Here is a 20703-nt window from a genome sequence, read left to right as displayed (position 1 = left end):
AGGGGTATCTACTTAAGTCCATTTATATTTGAGAGATTCCTCTTAATAGAAGATGCTGGGGCTTTCAAAAGTACTTGTAATCTCTTTTAAGTTTTAAAATATCTAAGAATCATGGTAGCAAGTGAATATCTGTCTTTTTAATGAGATGTCTTAATTCTTAAAGCTCATGGTGAAGTTTATAGAGTTCTTCATCACCAAAGGAACATTCTTTGAGCAGCAGGTAGAGTTGCCAGGCATTTTGCTAGATGCTGGGGGTTTAAAGACAGTTAAGAAATAATAATTACTTTTAAAGTATGCATGATCTGAGATACAGAAGTAAGACAGGAGAATAATTCATTCTGTTAGAAAAGTTTGAAAGAACTGGGCAGGATCTTGGTTTTGAAGGTTGAGTTGGGTTCTCCAAAGTAGGGTGAAGGAAAGCCCTGCAGGAAGGGGCTGGGGTAAGACGCAGCATGGAATATTCAGCAAATCTTAAATAGGAAGGGAGTTAATTATAGGGTAAGGATCATGGGTGTAGGCAAAAAGTTTAAAAACTACCCTGGAGTCTTGGTTTTACCCTCTGTAAAAAATTATCAGTCACTTTGGTGATTAAAAATGTATGTAGATTGTTTGGTTAAGAACCTCACATACTGTTTTCTACATTGATGTTTCTGCTTTTATTTTACTGTCATTTTTTTGTTTTTGATTAATTTTTTTGACTAATACAATTGCGTGGTTCAAAACCCAAAAAATACAAACGTCTTCCTTCTGTCTTGGTGCCTCATTGACCAGGTTCCTTTTTTCGGTCCCCAGAGGAAACTCCTGTTCTGAGGTTCTTAAGTTTCCTTCCATTGTCCCTTCATGTTCTGTGGGAAAATGAGTATAAATTCTGTACTTCTGTTTTTAAACAAAAGATAGCATATTATATACATTGTACAGTACCTTTTCCCACTGAACCACCCATCTTAGATGTCATCTTTCCGTATGAGTTCATCAGGAACTCCCTTATTCTCTTAAATGTACAACCTATTTTGATGTAGCTTGACTCACAATAACAGTAGAGAGTTCCCCTGTGCCCTCACCCAGCTCTAATGATGATGCGGACGGTGCATAACCATAGTACATAGTCAAAACCAGGAGACTCACATTGGTACAATACCATTAACTTGGGTGGATAAACTTAATTGGATTTTGCCAGTTTTTACGTGCTTTTTTTGAGTGTGTGTGTATTTCCATGAAGTTTATCATTCCTGTATATTCAGGTGACTTTCACCACAAAGTTGTGCATGTGCTGTCACTACAAAGGACCTCCCTTCTGCATCTTGTGAATAGTCATACTATTACATGTGTCCTAACCCTGTGCAACTGCTGATTAATCCACACATTTCATGCATGCCTACCTTAAAACCCAGCTGCGTAGTCTACTTTCCTCCATGGTAAGAATCCTTTTTAAAATTTTTTTGAATTCCCTACAGGCCTGAGCACTTCATGGCTACTTAATTATGACTTGTTGAAGCCCAAGAATCAAAACCAAAACAAATGCAAGACAGACGGAAAAGTCAGACCAAAAAACAGATGAGTCCAGATGATTTGCTTGACAAAATAACAAAAGTGTTCAGACTTTCTTAAATAGGGACCCCTCAAGTGATGATTTTTCCTTTCTTTCAGGATTCAGTAAATATGAAAGTGTTAATGATCAGAAACACAGCTCTTCCACAATATCAATTTTCAAAGCATTTCATTTTATAAGTTTTTCCTCTTTAAGGATTTTGGTCATTGTGGATAAAATTGTAATATTTCCAGAATATCTCGCCTAGCTTTAGTACATCTGCATATCAACAGGTGTTCCTCAGGGGTGGAGAGACGTTCATCTTCGTATCAGTGGGTAATTACCTGGGAAAGGAGGGTTTATCTGTACCTGAGAGCTGAGGGGGAGGGCCGGTTTTACTTCTGCAGGAGCAGGAAAGAGAGAAGGGCCCGGACTGCAGTTTGTAAGCAATAAACAGGTTTTAAACTTTATTTCTCCCTTTGACAGATTTCGGTTTTTAAAGGTATTGTGCCCTGGGATTTCCTCTCCCCGGACTTACAGTTGTAGAGGTGAGTAGGCTCGTCCCTAGTTGACAAATAGGGCTGAGGCTGAGGCAGAGGTCGTGGAGGGTCCTGTGACACTCAGGTAGCCCCCTGGACCCTGCGGCTCATGCTTCACTCCCGTTTCACAGATGAGGCTATAGGTGCCCAGAGGCTCCGTCTTGGCCAGTTTGTGTCAGACACATGATTCCAAGCCCCACACGCTCACCCCTGCGCCAGACTGACTGCTTTCCGTAGGTTACAAATCAAAGAATTCAGATTCCTTATCTCCTTTTTATTTAAAATTGGTGGTGGAATTGGTAATTTAGTATATTATTCACTTATAAAAGATGCATACTGTAACAGTTTCAGTAGTTAAGGGCTTTGCCGTCTGTCAGACTTCTGTCTGAATCCTAGCTCAGCCATCCTCCAGCTTTGCTGACCCCGACATGTTGACTGACTTATTGAAGCTTCGTGTACTGATCTATAAGGAGGTAGTTCCTCCATTGAGGGAATTAAATGGAATAAAGCATGCGAAGCTCTTGGCACAGTGCCTGATACACGCCAGTTGTCTAACAAGCAGCAGCTTTTATTGCACGCGAGTCTTCATTTATGGACTTTCTGCCTCATACATTATCATAAGTAAATATGAAGATTGTGTTATGTGCAAAACAGTACTACTGATGGAATTAACATAGCTACATACACAGCGACTTAATCTTTAAAATTTATTTAGAATGTCATTTTGCCTATATAATTTGGTCTTATATCTCACTGGCCAGAGCTGTGCTGTGTACCCATGCCAGCTGCTGGCAGGAGGAGCGGGTTGCCCGGGTTGTCTCAGAAGTGTCGGTGGCATGAGGAGTGCTCTGCGGTGGGGACTGACACATGCCAGCCCAGGGAGCCGGTGGGCCTGGGGACGGGGGGAAGGCAGGCATGCTGCAGCGAAGGAACTGGCTGCTTCCCTTTCTCACTCGGGATGCTCCCTTTTGTGACAGATGCAGCAAACTATGTCATTTTAAAAAATTATTAGAAATTGTATTTTCAAATCTAAGACTGCCATTCCCCCCGTCCCTCTGCCCCAAAGCTCTTGATTGTGGCCTGTGAATGAGTAGACTTTCCAGAAGCAGAGGATTTGTGTTTCTAGCGAGGACGACTGTGGAACAGCTTCCCTGCGGCTCAGCTCTCTCTAAGGCCCCGAGTCTCACCCTGCGCCTCTGAGGACCTGCTCCTGAGCTGAGGACCGTCCAAGGAGGGGCGGGTGGCTGGTGCGGGTGGGTGTGGACGTGTGTGAGGGCTGCTTTCTGTGAACAGCTTTTGTAATTAAAGACAATCGAGTGCAATCAATCGAGTGCAGTCACATCTTTGGAATTGTTCAGGGAATGTGCTCTGCTCTGCCTAGTGGGGTGTTTGTTTAGGGTGAGGTTGAGGCATCTGTGAGAAGCATTTGTATCAGTGACAGACTGCAGAGGGCTCTTTCCTGTGTTACCGATTGCTAGGAAATTGGACAGAACCTCCTGAGAAATTCCATCCCTGCCTTCCCTCAGGACCCGTCTGTGACTTGCATCAGGGAGGCCGTGGGGGTGGGGTGGGGGGCCGGGGCGGCGGGAATGGGCTGCAGTTCCCACACTGGGGGTGGGGGTGCGAGGCCTCCTGCCCTCAGGGGCACTGTGCACATAGCAGCAAAGAAATGTACTTGGCACACCGCAGAAATGTACTGATGTTCCCTTGAGAGCCTCTTGCACTTTTCAAAAAAAAAGTAAGAAGATAACAGAGGAGGGCTTGCGTGGCAGTTCTCAACGGAAGTCTAGATTATGCAGTTTAGGCTGAATTAGTGAGGTTGAATCAGACGGGGGTGTAACAGTGGTTCTCAACTCCAGATGCATATGAAAAGGGTGTTAAAACGAATCTTCCAGGTGATTCTGCTGTACAGCTAGGGGTTAGGAGCCGCTAGGATAAAGAGAAAGCCCCTTGACAAAATGTCAAAAAGACCGGAAGAAAATAAACCTCGCCAAAACCACAAACCCCACAGTGCACTGCGTGGGCGAGTCCCTGGATTTCCCAGCGAGGCCGTTGGCCTTTTCCGGTGGCTGAAATTCCCTCTTCACATCCTGGCGCTGGGCAGATGCCCACCCGGGACTGTGGCCTGCAGACCGCGCTGCCGAGTTTCCCTACGTACCTGGGAATTGTTACTGTGGAAAGCCTCAGCCCTCAGGCTTTGAACAGAAGCGTGGGTACCTTCTAGGGGTATTTATTGTGCTTAAATCTTAAAAGTCTGTCTCTTTCATGTAAGAAAACTGCACAGGGCAGACAAAAACCCTCTGGGAAAACCATGTGTTTCACATTTACTAGGGGTAAGTCATCCTTCTCAAGCACTCAAAAGTCGTCATTGGGAAGTCAGTCTTTTCCTGTGAAACCCGGAAGCTTTTTTCCCGTTGTTCTGATAAGAGCTGTAATAAGAGTCCCCATAGGTAGGGCTTTTGATTTGACAGGAGGCACTCGCCGTCTTCCCAGGAAGTCCTGGGAAACGCTTTGCTGTGTTTTTTACCCCTGTTGCATGTCTTTTATCCCCTGAGCCTCATGTCTGAGCACGATGTCACTCACGTATCTTAGGTGTATGCTGCCGAGTCCTTGGCAAATCGAAATTAAGAAGAAACAAAAATTGGTTGAATGCATAAAGTATATTTCAGGAACGTCTTGAAGGCTCTGTTGCAAAGGCACTAAATTCTGAAGTATTTGCTGGCATTTATTGGCTTGCTTCAGATTATTAAATGTCTTGCTTATCACATGACGCCACGTTTTGCACAGTGTGACATGTATGCCCTCTTCTAAATGCACAGGAACTGGCAGCAGTCTCATTTCACTGGTGGGTTTGTTGAAGCGTCATCAGAAGACGGCTGGAATGATCGATGAGTACCCTTCAGGTAAGGAAATGCTGCCAGCTTGGCTTGTACTTGGCTTACCTAGAGTTTTGCTCCTTAATTTTCTATTTCAGTCAAGAATAATCCTTTCTTATGCTGGTGGCTATAATCACACATCTCAGTGGTATTTCTCGGTGTAAACATTTTTATTTCACAGAAGATTGCTCGTGTGTGTGCGTGTGTTTCACCATCATGTGAGAGAGGAAGATCGATATTTAGATTTCCGAGTTCTAATTCTGGTCAGGCAAAGTTCAGGAGTGACCAGGGGGAGTTGAAGTGGCAGCCACATGAGATCTGATACACTGTGGCGGTTGTTTTTTATGGAAGTATAGTTTATATACCACATTACATTGGCTCCAAGTGTACAGCGTAGTGGTTCGACAGTTTTCTATGTTGGCTGCTTACCCCGTCTAGTGTAGTTACTTTTTAAAAATGGTCAAGGCAGGGAGTAACCTTACAGTTGTGCCTGAATCTGATGACTTTGGTAAATACAGCCTCTGGTGAGGCAGCATCCATTTCTGCCTGTTCTCCTTTGATCGTGTTTGGTTTTGTGTCTCCTGAAATTTACTTTAGAGACAATTAGCCGTTCTTGAAAGAACCGCATGGCTGTCCCTGACTGGACAGACCCAGAGATGGCGATCAGCTGGCCCTTCCTAGATACCTGTTTGCAAGTCTGTTCTTGCAAGAAGGCCGAGGAGGAGGGACAGCTCTGTCTGCCAGGTGCAAACAGGCAGCTGTACTTTTTTTTTTTTGCAAACAGGAAACTACATTTGAACATAGTAAATTCTTAGGTAACTCTGAGCCATGGAGCATATGGGCATGGCCCTTCTCATAATCGTATTTCACTTAGTATGTCTACAACTTGTGTTTTAGCTCGCCTTGCTTTCCTAAAATATTTTTGAGTGGTACGTTTTTCACAGAAGAACACATCTTTTCTGGGCTTATGATATAAATTCCTAGGTCCTTCCCTGTTCAGTACTAGGTATTTAAGATGCTCTCTGCATGTTGGGAGAAAGTGGTATTGCTCAGCTGACACTGTAATGCTGTAAATGGTTTGTGACGAGACAGGCAGGGTGAATCACTATTCTAAACTAGCAAGAATGTTGGCTTTAAATGGAGGTTTCTGATTGGCTACCTAAGGTTAGAATGATGTCGATTTCAGAAAGGGTGAATTGGAACTATTACTCATGTTTATTTATGAATCTCATCCTATAGGTAAGTGGTGTTGGACATGGCGGGCAGTAATCTTGTGGCGCTGGGCACGTGAAGGCTGTGCTCTCTCTGTAGTAAGACCAAAAAACACGTAGTTTCATCTCTTTTGGAAGCTTTTTTCTTTTTCCTTTTTCAGGTTCATGTGTCCCTTGGTGGCCTAGGGGTTCATTGAAATATAAGATCTTTATATTCTGGTTTCTGTGTAGGAAACAGCAAACAGAGTTCAAAATAAATTCATAAGTGTTCTTGGTTGTGTGGAGAATTCCTTACAGGTGGTGATGGAGGTGAGCCAACGCTGGGCCCAGCCCCGGGCGGTGGGGGGTGCACAGAGGTGTCTGTGAGTGCGTAGACCCCTTTTCCTCTTTCCCACGGCTTGGTTCAGCTCCACCCTCAACACTAAATAAGTTAATTGGCTTTCTTTCTGGGACGGTCCCCTTGCCTGTCACACTCAGTCAGCTGTTGGATCCCTCTTCCTAGATTAGGTCTTAGATTAAGAAATTAAAGTTCAGAAACTGATGACCATTTCCAGCTCTTCCTTGATTCTGCCCTGCCCCCACCTTCCATTTCTGCTTGGATAGCTGTAGAAATGGAGAAGAATCAGATTTCTGATTCAGATTGTACTAATTTGGAATTAGGGTTTGGCTTTATTAGATTTTACTTTATTTTCTCATAATTGGAAGAAAGAGTGTGTGTTATAAATAGTGTGATTTAAATTGTTATAAGGGTGTGTGACATCTGTTTGAGACTATATGTATTCTAGAAATAGTCTTTGTACCAACAATTGTTACATATTTTTGCTAGGCTAAAACTGTAAACATTTCATTTTGGCATTTTATGCCTTTCGATGCAAGCCAGCTTCTTAAAAAAAAATTGTAGAATTCAAATGGGCCTATAAGGCAATTAATGTGAGTTTGGTCATACTGAACCTACATTCAGAGATATCTTAAGACTTCAGTCAGTGCCCATCTGCGATGTGTCAGTTACCACCTTAAAGTCTGTGATGGGCAACATGTTATGACATTGGTCTTAGGTGAATGCCACCTTAACCTGGAAGTTTTTTTCCCAAAGTTAACCAAACTGACATCAACAACCATTCTTTGGTTACAGTTTAGTCATTTGAGAGAGGTTTGAGATGCTTCTTAAAAGAAAAGTTCATGTACAAGTATAGTCTTCTCTGATACTGAATCATTTCACACCAAGAAAATGTTTTGAAGTTAAAAGACCACAGTGATTATAATTACCATGGCATTAGAAAGAATCAGTTTACTAAAAAGAACTAAAAACACTGAAGAGTGAAAAAAAAAAAGGTGGGGTACAGCTGGAGCTGGATGGCAGTCGGGGGTCACACTGATGCCGGGAGGGCTGGCAGAGTCCTGGCTGCAGGGCTCACACAGCCGGGCCGAGGTCGCACCCTGTACTTTCTCCTTCCACTTGGACAGAAATGGAGGTGTTGGGCCCGTCATCTGGCCCTCACCCAAAGCTAAGTTAGCATTCTGCAGAATTTCTGTTTTGAACACATTTGTCCTTATTTCCCCTCTGCTCAGCTAGCCCACTAACAGGAAAAAAGTGATCAGAGGTACTGCCTGGGTGGGGCCTCTCTGGGACCGCAACACCCCAGGGTTTTCTAGGCTAACAAATTAGAGCTTTTCCTCGGCTGTCTGTCCGGTGGGCTGCCTCCGCCCTGCCCTGCCTTCCCAGGCCTTCTGCCTCCCAAACAACCCCCCCCCCCACGCAGAGGGGAGAAACCCTGGTGCTGAGCTGGCCAGCAGGGGCCCTGGGGGTGGCAGCCCCTCTCTGGAGGGAGGGCCTCCAGCATGTCCGTGGGAGGTGTGGGTGACACACGTCCACCTTTGGGTTTGCTCCTTGTCACCCGGCTGTGTGTGCCTCAGAGCTGGGACATGCGGGTGGGGGTGGTGTGCGTTCAGATTCCAGTGAGGGTGGATGGGGTGGGGGTGCAGCCCCTGGGGCTGCCTCAGATCAGGAGTGAACACCAGTGAGGCAGAGATGAGCCCTTTGGCCTGCGTCTTGGTCCCCCCGGGGTGAATCAGAGGCCCTCGGTCGGATGTGTGGGCTCTGAGAAGCCAGGGAGCCAGCTTGGTTTTCCTTGGAGGAAGAGGCTTCTCAGGCTGCCTCCTCCTGCCCATCTCTGCTGGGGCGGGGGAGTGGGAGGCTCTCTGCTGGAGTTTATTGAAAAAACAAAGCAGCTGCCCTGCTCCCATTTCCCACCCCCGCCGGCCCCTGCCCGCGGGCCCACCCTTTCTGGGGCAGGACGTAACTATGCTGTGAACTTTGGCTGGGGTGAAGCATGTCAAATGGGAACTTGTTTTCTTGGTTTGCTGTTAGCTTGAAGCTGGGGAAATAAGAAGGATAAATAAAATTTGATAGTCATTCTGGAAATGATTTGTATTCATCCAGAAAAGGGTCAGATCAGTGGGTTTGAGCCTGAAAGAGCCAAACTAGGATAAGGTAAGGAGCTGTGTTCCAGACTAGCAAGTGCACACCAGTAGGTAAAGCACGTTTGCAAGCCTTCCTTTATTACTGTCACCGTGGAGCAGCACGCGCCACCAGAAACGACAGGACACGCTTCCCAGTGGATACGTTTATGACCTGGTTTTTTGACCAAGAGCACTTAACGGGGGATTGAAGGGTGCCGGGAAGAGCAAAGGAGCTTGGAGACCGTTGGCCCGAAGTTCTGTGCAGATCAGGGGCTTGGGACTAATTAGAACCCAGAGACATTAAGCAGCAGCTGTTTTATGATGGGAACTTTTGCACAGAGGATTTCAAGAGGCGAATTCAACTTGGAAGTCTGTTTGTAAAGTGGTTCTTCCCCGGCCGTTGCTTCATGCTTCTACGGAGGCCGATTTTCAGGGAATGTGAGCGTTTTGTGCAAACCTAGTAATGACCTGATGGTGCCAGGGTGGCCGCACAGGCTGACCTCGCGGCGCCGGGGTGTTCTGGGGTGGAACTGAGCTGGAGGGAGGGTGGTCTTAGGCTCTGCCGGCTCTGAGCTGGCCCCACACCTCGGACCCGGAGCTGAGGAGCAGAACGGAAGGGCAAGTTGCCGAGGAAAGATTTCCCTGCCTTTGGCTCATGACCTGCACGCCTGGCACCCTCCTCCCTCCGGCTCCTCTCCAGACCCTAGGCCCACCTCGCCGCTCCTCTCCGCACGGTTAAATCCCAGCCTGCTCTCTTGTTCCCTTAACATGTTGAGAATATGTTTTTCAAGGAAGCTTTTGAGAAAGGAATTAGAAAGTCTCTAACATTCCCTAACAGCAGGGGCCTCAGGGTCCGGTCCACACGTGGTTTTGCCCCGCACCCCCTTCTCTTTCCCTCCTTCCTCTTTACCCCCTTCCTTCACAATTGTTTTTCTTTCTTTCTGTCCTGCCTGTATTTGCTTTTACAGTGGAACTATTAAACATACTTAGACATGTTAGAAAGTAAAAATCCATTAAGGGCACTATGCAGAGACTGAGACCCATGAGAAGTGGCCGAATGAGAAAGGACAGAGTGGACATCAATCATTAATTACTAGTAATAAAAGTTAAATGATTAAGATTACAGAATACAGTTCATTTTCATATCATACATCTTTTTTTAGGAGTACGCATCTTATAAACCTCAAAAGATTCACACACACGTCTAGCTTTTATCACTTACAGACACATGAAATTTCTATGCAACAAGTTCTTTAAATGGGAAATACATGAAAATATTCCTATCGTATACCGCCAGGGAAATAACTATATACATGAAAGTGCATGAGAAAATACTGAGCATTAAAACTGTTCAGGCTTTGCTTTAATTTACAGTTGAGTTAAATTTACATTAGAAAATGTAAAAGGAAAGTGAGACTGGGTGTGAAGTGCTCACCTTGGCAGCACAGATTCTCAAACTGGAGCAATACAGACTGGTGTGGTCCCTGCATGAGGATGACGGGCAAGCGTTCCATGTATTTTGAGGACTTAATAATGTGGTAACTGTTGAACAACTGTGTTGTATACTTGAAACCATTATAAGACTGTACCATCAACTATACTTCAATAAAAAAAGATTGCCTATTAATATATCTATGTAAAAATGTGCTCCTGAAGGTTGAGAAGGAACCAGAATATGTGTCGTCCTTGCCTGGACCTGCACTTTCTCCCTCATCCTTGGTCCCACGCCCCAAGCCTACCCTGTCCCTGCATCTCTTCAGGGGTGAATGTCAGTAAGTAGGAGGTGATTGCCTGTTTGTAAGGCTTTCAATTTTGAGTAATACTCTGTAAGGTTAAAATTCGGTAGCTCTTGAACATACCAGTTAAACCCAAAGTACTCTTACTCGTCCTTGGTGGGTCATCAGTGAATGTTTCAGGCTGAGTAACGACATTCTGGTCCTTTATACCTAGAAGGGAACTGAAACTGGGTGGTCCCGGAGATGAAGTGCGTATGTACCCGTCCTCTGAGACCTTTAAGTAGCTGATTTGGGGAGTGAGTTTTATCACTGTGTCTCATTCATGCGTGGTTTGTGGCGTATAAACATGGCAGGGTTTGTTTCTGGGATGTGTGTAATACTACACCTTAAATGAAAATGCGAACCGAGCAAGAGACACGAAGACCAATAGGGTGCTTGCTCGTTCCCACTGGTGAGTCTCACGTACAGCTTCAAGATTCGGAGAGGTGGCCGCCTCCTGCCAGCAGAAAGTAGGTGGCTAAGGACGGAGGAGAGGGCACACTTGGGGATCTGGCCTCCTGCTCTGGCCTTGGCCCTGTGAGTCACTCAGCCGAGCATCTTTGTGCTGCGTCTGCAGGCTGGGCATGTCTCTGGGCTGTAAGTTCCCACCCTGGAGGCAGTGCAGGGACCCAGGCCTGACCCAACATGTGGGTCAGAGCTGACGAGACCGCCGGGCCCACCTGAGGTTAGGCCTTGCCATGTCCGTCTTGGGTCGGTCATTTTAACCTTGGACTTTGACTCTGAAGTAAGGTGGTGCTCTGTGGTCCTTTGTCCCAGGCCTCTGACCTCCGTAGGCCCAGTGGTCTGAGAGTGAGGGTCAGGGATTCCTTGTGATGGATGCCCAGTGTCTGGGCAACTGGGCATCCAAGAGCCAGACCCCCTGTGTCTACACCGACAGCCCTGTGGAAGGAGTGTGGGCTGGGATGGGGCCCACTGGGCGTCATCACTGGTGGGGTGCTCCGTGCTTGGCTTGAACTGCCACCGTCAACATCCTGGACAGCTAACCGCACACCTCCAACTACCTGCCCCCTCCTCACAGCCTACCTGTGTGACTTCATCACTTGCAAAGGCAGGTGGGATTTCTGGAGGAACAGCGATGCATTGTAACATTAAAAGCCTGCAGACTGCTATTTTGTGCTTGTTCTGTGGCAGGAGAACCTAGCCCAGTCCGGGGTCATTCTTTCTACTTCCCTGTGGGGCCCTTGAGCCTTTTCTTCCCTTCAGACTTAGGGCAGAAAACGAAGCTCAGTCTGTCCCCATCTTGAGTCTGGAAGGCAGCCCTGTAGCGACGCACTCTGCATTCCATTCCAGGGGTTTGTGGAGCTCTGCTTAGCTTTTAGGGAAAATCACTGCTGTTAGGCACACAGCAAAGAAGTTTGTTTTGTGTCCACCAATTGTCTTCATCTCCTGCTCGCTTCACTGTGATGGAATATCTCTACTTGCCAGCGGTAAGATATTCAGCAACTCAAGAGAGGGAGGATTTCCTCAGTCCACCTAAAATCTATTCACTTTTTCCACACTGTATTTCCTAACCTAAAGGACAGAAAGCTTCTGTGGTTTTGGGGAAAGAATGGCAGTGATGCAGTTGATGCCGAGAACCTTGCTTGAATCAGCCGTGCATCCAAGAGCTGATGTCCCTTCATAAAGGAAGATCTTATGTTTTTCCCTCAAACTTTTTTCTCTAGTACCTTAGAACAGTGACTTGTGCATGGTTGATGCTCAATAAATATGTTGAAAATAAATGAATGGCATCATGCGATGGAGGAGTGTGGAGCGTGGACTGTGAGTGTGTGTGGGGGCAGCTCAGCCTTCCCGGACAGACCCACCCCCTCGCCCTCTAGGCCAACAGTGAGAGGGCTGGTGGCAGTGCTGACCCCCCGCGGGCACTTACACGGGCCCACGGGCGCCGAGAGGAGGCTTATTATAAGATGATGCGTCCACGGTTCCTCTCTTTTCTCTGACACCGGTCATTAAGAGATTAGGTTTCTTGAAATATCAGCATTTGTTGGCCCCCTGACTGAATAAAGATCTGCAGCCTGGGGAGGAAGGGATTTCCGAATAGATTTTCAGCAGTGAAGAAATGCTGAGTTTTAAAAATAAACCTTCACAGCACAGTACACTCCTCTGCCTACTGTGAAGAGGCATATGCCTTTCAAAAACTTAACTGCAGTCAAGGACGTCTCAAGGTGTTTGTATGCGAGGGGATAATGGTGCTATGGGGGGAGACACTGACTTTTTCTCATCCTAGATGGTAATCCTCAGGGAGTGTTACTTGAATATGATAATTCTTGTCATTTATAGACCTCTTGTTTGGAAGGAATTGCTCCCATTGCTTGGAGACTTACGGTTTTGGGATGAGTGATTTTTAGGACAAGGAGTTGTGGGATTGTTGGAGAATGAAGCTACTATCTGGCCAGCAACAGAGTGCTAGAGTTTATGATATACAGTTTGTGGGCCTGAAGTGCCTGCTAATACCAGGAGAAGGAATGAGATGAGGCTGAGGGTTCAAACTGGTAGTAAATCTAGAAGTTGTATGAAGTAACTACTCTAAGAAGGGAAGCGTGTGCCCACTGACATCATCCTGGGTGAGCCCTGAGGTTGTTAGAGCCCTGGCAAGGCCGGATACAATTGTTTGATAGAAAAAAATATCCTGCCTTTGTGGTACTGTTTTGCCTTTTTGTTAGAAAAACATCTTGGTGTGGGGAGGTTTTTGATGGACAGGAGGAAAGAGGGCAAAGGTATGTCTCTGACTGCCAGGACTGCTATTAACTCCGGTGACGTGGCTCATTCTGATAACGAGAGACAGCGAGTTTCACTCCACTGCAGCCTCCTGGGTCTTGAAGCTCGTGGTCAGCTGTGCAAATCCCGTGGAAATCGGTGCTCAAGAATAATAACAGGTGGAGGCACGGCTCCTCAGTTTGAGCAGGAACGTAGACTTGGCCCTTGAATAGAAGTTGCACATGCCTGGGGCCACGTGCATTGTTCTGCAAGCACCGTTTTCATCACTGATGCTTCAGCTCACTGCTGATGAAGCCACACGCCTCCGGCTTCCCTTCTGGGTCTCTCCGCTGGACCGGGTGTGGCTGCCGGACCGTTCGCCCTTCCGAGGTCCTCCTTCGCCCTCCCCTCACCCCGCCCTGCTCTTCGGGGCGCACCTTCTGATTTTCACTCCCTCTCACTTTGCATTCTTGTCATTTTACTTCTTAGCCCCATTTCTTTCCCTAGAGACAAACTAAAATCCTGTACATTTTGATATTTTCAACAAAGTGTGAAACGAGCCAAGATTTGTGGCTGAGATATTTTAAGAATCATTTCAGCAACTGCTTGCTTCATTTCATTGAATAATTAAGAACATACATTTCCTTGATATTTTTGGTGCTAACGCTCCTGGCCACAAATTGACAGTGAAGTATATGCTTCCAGCCTAAGAGTAATTTAACCTAAAACAGAGCTAGTGGTGGAGGCGAGACCATGAGGAGAGTGTAAGACCAAAATGAATAGGAGGCAGTAGATGTTTCTCACTTCCCTGCCCTGGAGGGGTCGATGGGGTCGAGAAATAAGTTTTGTCTGCATCTTGACTTGTCCGGCCGATCGAGCAGACATGATCCACGAGGAAAGCCTGCTGAGTGGGAAGGGTTGGGTCCTGTTGGGTACGATTGCAATTAAGAACAGCCCACCATCCCTCTCGCAATTTTATCAAAATCAGTAAGTATCCTAAGTAGAATGAAACTGTTGTAACATAAAACCTGTAGCTCTTACTACAGGCCAAATGATGTTATACCAGTATGTGGATTTCATAGGATTTCTGTTTTCCGTGGGATCTGAGACTCATTTGAGGTAATGTTGGCAGAAATGAATATTAGCTACTCAGACCTATAAAGGATATTTTGAGCTGGAATGTAAAAGCCACATGTAATAATTAATATTAAAGGAGCTGAAAGTACCTGAGTTCAGGAGTTGTCACATCTGCGTTGCATGTAAACAAGGTCGGAGCCAAAACTGCTTTCAAGGGGCTCTAATTACACCTGTCTTAATTGAATTTAGTTTGATGTAATGGAGTTTTTATATGAATTTGCCTCACGATTGCTCTGATTTCAATTTCCTTTCCCTGAGAAGGTTGTACACAGGATGGGGTCATTGTAAGCTCTTCTTTACCCGTTTAGTTTGGTGACTTGGCTATAATAGCAAAGGCATGGTATGTTATTGCATGGAATTTTCTGTTGAAAGAATGTGAAGCTGATAAAGCCAATAATCCAGGCTTGATTTCAGTTTGTAAACTTCACATTAAAAATCAAGCATGCAGGGAACTCACGGGTCTCCCTGGAGATCGGAGTCGGGCAGTGCACACGCTGGCGTGATTCGGACCCGTCACAGAACGTCACTGTTGCCCCAGCGGCCTGGTCTCCTGGTCAGCCCCTGACGGGATCGGCCAGCAGCCTCTGGCTTTAACATTTTTTTCCATCCCAGATTAGATTTACTTCTCCTGCAGCTTCAGGACTACGAGGTCTCACAACCCGTCCTGTTTCGTTCAAGGCTTCTTTTGCTCTACGTTTATTTTTAATGGACGTTTTTCACAGTATATGTAATGGAAATTAGCTATGATAAGCAATTGTGTAGGAATAAAACAGAGTGGTCGTCTTTCAAGGAAGGCAAAGTGAATAAGTTACAATTTTGTTACGGCTAAACTAGCATCCCAGTTGAGATTTTTAATTGAAATTTTTATTGAGGTGATTGTAGACTCACATACGGTTGTGAGAAATAATACAGTGCTTGCCCAGTTTCCCCTAGTGTTAACATTTTGCAGGAATATAGTATAACACTAACAGTACATGGACGTTGGTGCACTCTACCGGTCTTAGGTGTCCAGACTTTCACCTGTACTCAGGGGTGTGTATATATTCTACACAATTTTAGCACATCTGTAGGTTTGGTGTTGTTGTCATGATTTTTTATTTCCGCCCTTCTGATTCTGATAGGTTGGAGTGTCCCATCCCAGATCCAGCTTGCATCTCTCTGGTAGCTGATGGTGTCGGACATCGTTTTGTCTGTTTATTTGCCATCCGTAGATTCCCTTAGGTCAAATGTCTGTTCATGCCTTTTACCCATTTTCTAACCGAATTTTTAAAATCACCACTTAAAAGACAGATTAAACGAAACACAATCCAGCCAGCTTTCAAGCACATTTAAGAAAAATATCCCAAGAAATACCTCCCTTGACTTGCTTGAGGGATGCAGTTAGTAGTTAGATAAGTAGATAAATAAACGGAGTCACTTAATGGATAGAAATGGATGTTTTGCAATAAATGGGTGAGAAGAAGCATTTTCAGGTCTTGGGTGCCCCCGTCTCCTGTCAGCGGCTCCCAGTCCCTCGCATTTCCCAGGTGCTGTGTCTCCCCTCCTGCACCCCAGGTGGTCTGCTCTCTCTTCCCTTTTTCTGTGACAAGCCTCAGTGACAGATCCACCTGTTTGACTAGTTTAATTCTGGAACATACTGATGGATTCCTTAAAAAGGCCTTGTGGACCCAGTTGATGGTATTCTTTGGTGGGCCCTGAGCATTTGAGCTCATCTGTCTTTGCGGAGTTCTGTAGTATCTGTCACTCCAAGAGTAAGACACTGGCACTTACCTTGATGGAAGGATAGGAAAGGAACATTCTAGAGACACAGCAGGAAACCCTTTGTGTGTACTTGGTGATGAATTTGCTGTCGAGTGACATATAGGGGTAAGCAGAAGATGTCCTTAGCTGATTTTCTCACCAAGTGATAAGGAAGAAAAGGGCCCAGGGCTTACAGACCAAGGGACCTGGATCTGTGACCTTGTTCTGCCCTTACTTAGTGACAGTGGGCAGATTACTAAACCTCTCTGAGCCGTCACTTAATTATCTGTGAAAAGGGGTGATGGTTGCCATACTACTTCCGCAATGAGTTATAAGGATCAAATAGATAATGTAATGTGTTCCCAAGTGATAAACTGCTACACAAATGTAAGCTGCTACTATGTTTATAATAATTACACCCGTCTTCCCCATGACTGGAGCAAAAGAAACACAACCTGTAAGAGAAACCACAATTTTTACAGAATAGATTGAATAATCAGTATAAATGTCCTAAGTGGGGGGAGACCCTGAGCATTGAGATTTTAATTTTGTTTGGTGAGCAAGAAGCTGCTGAAAGAATTAATCAGCCAGCAATAATGGCACCTCATTTAGGCCCTGATGTGGCCACTGAGCAAAGTTACTAAGAGGGAGGATGGGGCTGCTTTCAGAGGGGTCCAGTCTTACCCACTTGAGTTCTAGTTTTAAAGACGGGTTATGAATGAATGAACTCAGTCAGAGCCTTCCCTAGGATCTTATTTCCTCCCCACTCCTGTCTTTAATCATCAGGTAGATTACCTTTGTGATAAAGAAGCCAGACAGTCCCAGGTTTATACAAGGAGTGTTATTAACTGTGTGTGACCTTGGATGAGAGATTAGGCCCCTTTATCAATAAAGAAGATTCAAATGGAACTGTTAAGTGATGGTGTAGGTGGCAAATTATCTGGACATCTGCCTTTGAATGGCAACTTTCAGTAATCCCAGGAACAGTGCAGGATGCAGTGTGTGCTCCCACCTCTGATGTGAGGAGCCCCTAGGGAAGGCCCACCAGGGCCTGCTCAGCAGCAGGGCTGTTTCCTTCTGAAATACGTCAGTGGTGAGAACCAGCTTGGCATTGGTTGAACCCAAAAGCCAGTTAGCAATGCATGCACTTCTTCACCCCAGATCTTAGTTTGGGCAATTTCCTTTTGGGATTTGGGATAATTAAAAGGTGTCAAGGCTGTTGTGAGGATCAGATGAGATTAACGTGTGTGAGGAATGCCTCTGGCAATTGTAATGTGCTGTGCAAACCTTGTCAGTTGTAGAAGCAACAGAGTAATGGGTAGTTCTGGGAGGGGACGCGTTCCTCTAGCTTGAAATGTTTCCAGGTAGTCCCTGGATAGTGCCGGGAAAATTTTTAAACGTGCATTCAACACTCCATGTGTATCACCATCCTCCTTGGGGAACACACAGCCAGGGATTGAATCACTGTCTGCTTTACATTTTAACCTTCCAGGTGTAGATGTGACATTCACAAAATTGTCCCTTGAATCTGGGGGAACCAACGCAGTGACTCACAGCACAACGGGAAGAATCTTAACTTAATGGAAACCCAGCCAATGATTAGATTAGGTGGCAGGAAGGGGGTCAAATGGATTATGGAAAAACGAGGAAGGAAGTGAATCAAGTCCTTATGCTTTTAGTTACAGTATATTCTTACAATTGATTCTGTGGGTGGTATATTGTTTAATTCATTACAGCTTTTAAGAACCAATTTCAGATTAAAAGCATGAGTGGCTGAAGCTCTAATCAGACTTTAATCCCAGCTACTAGAAAGGGATAACTTTAATGTCCTTTAATCTGAAATAGATTATGGCTTTCCTGTAGCATCAGCCTCTTCAAACATTTTATTTCCTTTCAAATACAAGGATTTATTTCACTCTTTGCAAACTTCTAAGGCAGTTGCTTCCTGTCTTTTAATATAGGACATTGTTATCTTTGAAAATGCGCATGTTTTAAATGAATTACATTAGGAATTTGTTTGAAGCTTGTCCTGCCTTTATTGAGAAAAAATGGTATCTAATCATAATTGCAATGATACAACCTTTGTAAAATCTTATTACTTACTTACGTCTTGCATCTGATGGTGTGATCAGTTGCTATATTCAGTTTCTGCCCTGCAAGGAGAACTCCGAAGGAATTTATTAAACAAGGGCATTCAGGGGAGAAGGAGGGAGATTAGCACTGGCTTTCCTGGAGTCCTTGGTTTCCCTTCTGTAACTGATTTCATGCAGCCGTCTACACCAAGTCAGACGTGTGAGTGATCTTGCTCAGCTCATGTGAGTAGGGCCAGATGAAGGCAAGCCCCTCTTTCTTTCCTGTATTTGCCTGGCTGCTTCTGGGACAGTCCAGCCTCCCATGTTTCTTCGTTCTTTAAAATTCCTACATGCTTGTTAATTCATGTGTGTGTAAGTTCAGCTTCTCATACTGACCAGTGATTATTGGAGACTCCAGGAAGTGGAGCCATTATGACCCTTGGTGTTGGATTTAGTCAATACTTGATTCAAAAGCCTTGGAGAAGCTTTCTCTGCCTCCCCCGGCATCTGGAATCCCCCCGTACTTTGTCACTTTCTGTTCGCCTTTCTCCTTGTCTTCCTTCGCGGCACTTAGCGCCGCCGGACGTTACATTAAGTATTTGCTGACTGATTTATAGTTGGGGGTCCCTGCTAGAACGGAAGCATTATATGGCCAGGATTTGCCTCTGTGCATTGAAACCGGAAGTATGTGGGGTACAAACATGTATTTGTGGAATGAGTGAGTGAGTGTACCCATGAAATACAACCAGTGGGATGAACTCTAATGTTTACATGCTTCAGTGTCTAAGCCTGGTGTCTTTGGAACGGCTCTTACCTCTTCCTGGCTTCTAACACTTACTGAACCAGAGAGCCTCCCAAAGAACATTATTTTGGGCCGAAGGGAGGCCAGTGAGTATATGTGTTGGGTTATCAAGTAAATACTGGAACAACTTGAGCCTGTGGCTGGGAATGTTTATTTCGTTGAAATGTGTACTTGACCTGACCTTGGAGGTAGTTACTTATGAAGTTTCATAAATGTTGATGAATGAATGTAAGGTGGACTGTGAGGTGAAGGCAACTTACAATATAAATATCTAAGCCATACGTTAGGAAATAACCGGAGCGCAGCAGCTATTTCGGGCTGTGGAGAGGAACTGCCTGATTCAGGGACAGAACCTGGAGATTTGCAGTCCTGGGTTCTATTCCCTCTCTGCTTCTGACCACCTCACAAAATGTCTGTTTAATGAATGTTTAATGTGAGCAGTGTTCATCCTTTAGAAATGATGCCTTTATGTCACTCAGGCTGTTCAGTGCTCCGGCTGCTCCAGCTCTGTTGATGTCTTGTCAGTCTGGTCTCCAGGTTTTTGGGTTTTTTTTTTTTGAGGCCACTAAGGCTTCTCGTCGGTGTGATTGTGAGTGTGTGCGAGTGTGTGTGCAGTGCTATTCTGTCTTTTCATCACGGCCTCATCAGGACATCTTTCTACCTCACATTTGTATAAACTTCACCTGAAAACACTATGGTATTTAAAATATTAAACAGTGTAACTGTACCCAATGTAGCAAGTGTAATTTACAGAGTAAGAACAAGAATGAAGACGAACGGACACGTTTTGGTGGTGGTGGGGAAGCTGTTTCAGATGGAAGGCTCCACAGGCGAGCGCCGCCTCCTCCACAGCCAGGAGGCCAGGAGGCCAGGAGGCCCGCTCCATGAGTCCTGAGAGAGGCAGCGAGGCACACACCAGGGGCCAGGACCCATTCTGCCACCACTGGTGTTATCAGGGCTCCTGCCCGGCTTCTGTCTGTCGGTAGTGTGTTTGGTGAATTTTTAACCGAATAGGCTTCACAGTTGGAGCGATGGGATAGACTGTAAACAACAGCTGAAACCACCTGAGGATTCCACAGGCCTGACTCAGCTCCGCCTCTCTCACTCTGCTCTTTGATTCTCGGCACTCACCCCCTTCTTGGGGCCTCAAGGGGTGGTCCTGGGACCCCCGGGCACCCGATCACTTGTAGTGCTTGATGAAAGTGCTGATTCCTGGTTTAGCTGCAGACCTGCTGAATCAGAAACCACGGGGCGGGGTGGGGGGAGGTGGGACTCCTGAAGTCATGGTAACAGGCAGATCTTGGGTGATGCACGTTGGAGGTCCGTAGACAGGTTGCTAATTTAGTTACTGTCCCCTGTTGCAAGGTAGTTGTTTTTGTGTCCCTCAGGACCACTTCTCTTCTGGACCCCGTTTCTCAGTAATGGTTGGAGGAGGAGCCAAGAGTCACACGCCCGCTTCTCCAGCAGTTCTGCTCTTTGGAGGGATTCGGCTCCTGTGTTCTCACACACGGACCCCCCTGCACCCCCCGTAAACCTCTGCAGATGAGAACGGCACTACGAGCTCAGGAGGCCTGTCCCCGCTTAGAGGAGGGTTCTGATGCCATGTGTGTGAACAGGCCAGATGCCTTCAGTATTCAGGATGGGCTCGGAGTGAAACTTCAGTTTGGGTGACATTGAGGGCTTTTTAAATGTGACTGGTGTAGCATTGCGTCTCTTTTCACGCAGCACAAGGTGAGTACTGGTGGGAGGGTTCAGGGTGGAAATACTGCCAGAAGTTTTAAAGTAGAATGTACATGGTTCTACCTTTATGTGATCTTTGTTCGAATAATCTCTATAAAAGTCTTG

At 45.7% G+C, this 20703-nt stretch overlaps 1 protein-coding gene across 2 annotated transcripts in view; it reads left to right on the top strand.

Annotated features, from left to right (window-relative positions):
* Window positions 1-3103: 3103 nt before the first annotated feature.
* LOC118907941 (uncharacterized) overlaps window positions 3104-20703 on the top strand; it is a 279544-nt gene continuing 261944 nt past the window's right edge. Inside the window, exons 1-2 of one of the 2 annotated variants that reach the window (XM_057494123.1) lie at window positions 3104-3598; window positions 4887-4970. In XM_057494123.1, the coding sequence (XP_057350106.1) occupies window positions 4949-4970 (22 nt within the window). In that variant the 5' untranslated portion in view covers window positions 3104-3598; window positions 4887-4948. Of the gene's footprint in view, window positions 3599-3771; window positions 4401-4886; window positions 4971-20703 lie in introns of those variants that run through there. The other variant, XM_057494122.1, reaches the window with a different exon arrangement.

Source organism: Manis pentadactyla, chromosome 16 (assembly GCF_030020395.1).
Source record: "Manis pentadactyla isolate mManPen7 chromosome 16, mManPen7.hap1, whole genome shotgun sequence".
Taxonomy (NCBI): domain Eukaryota; kingdom Metazoa; phylum Chordata; class Mammalia; order Pholidota; family Manidae; genus Manis; species Manis pentadactyla.
The sequence above is the reverse complement of the archived record's forward strand: the minus strand, read 5'-3'. Positions and strand labels throughout refer to the sequence as shown.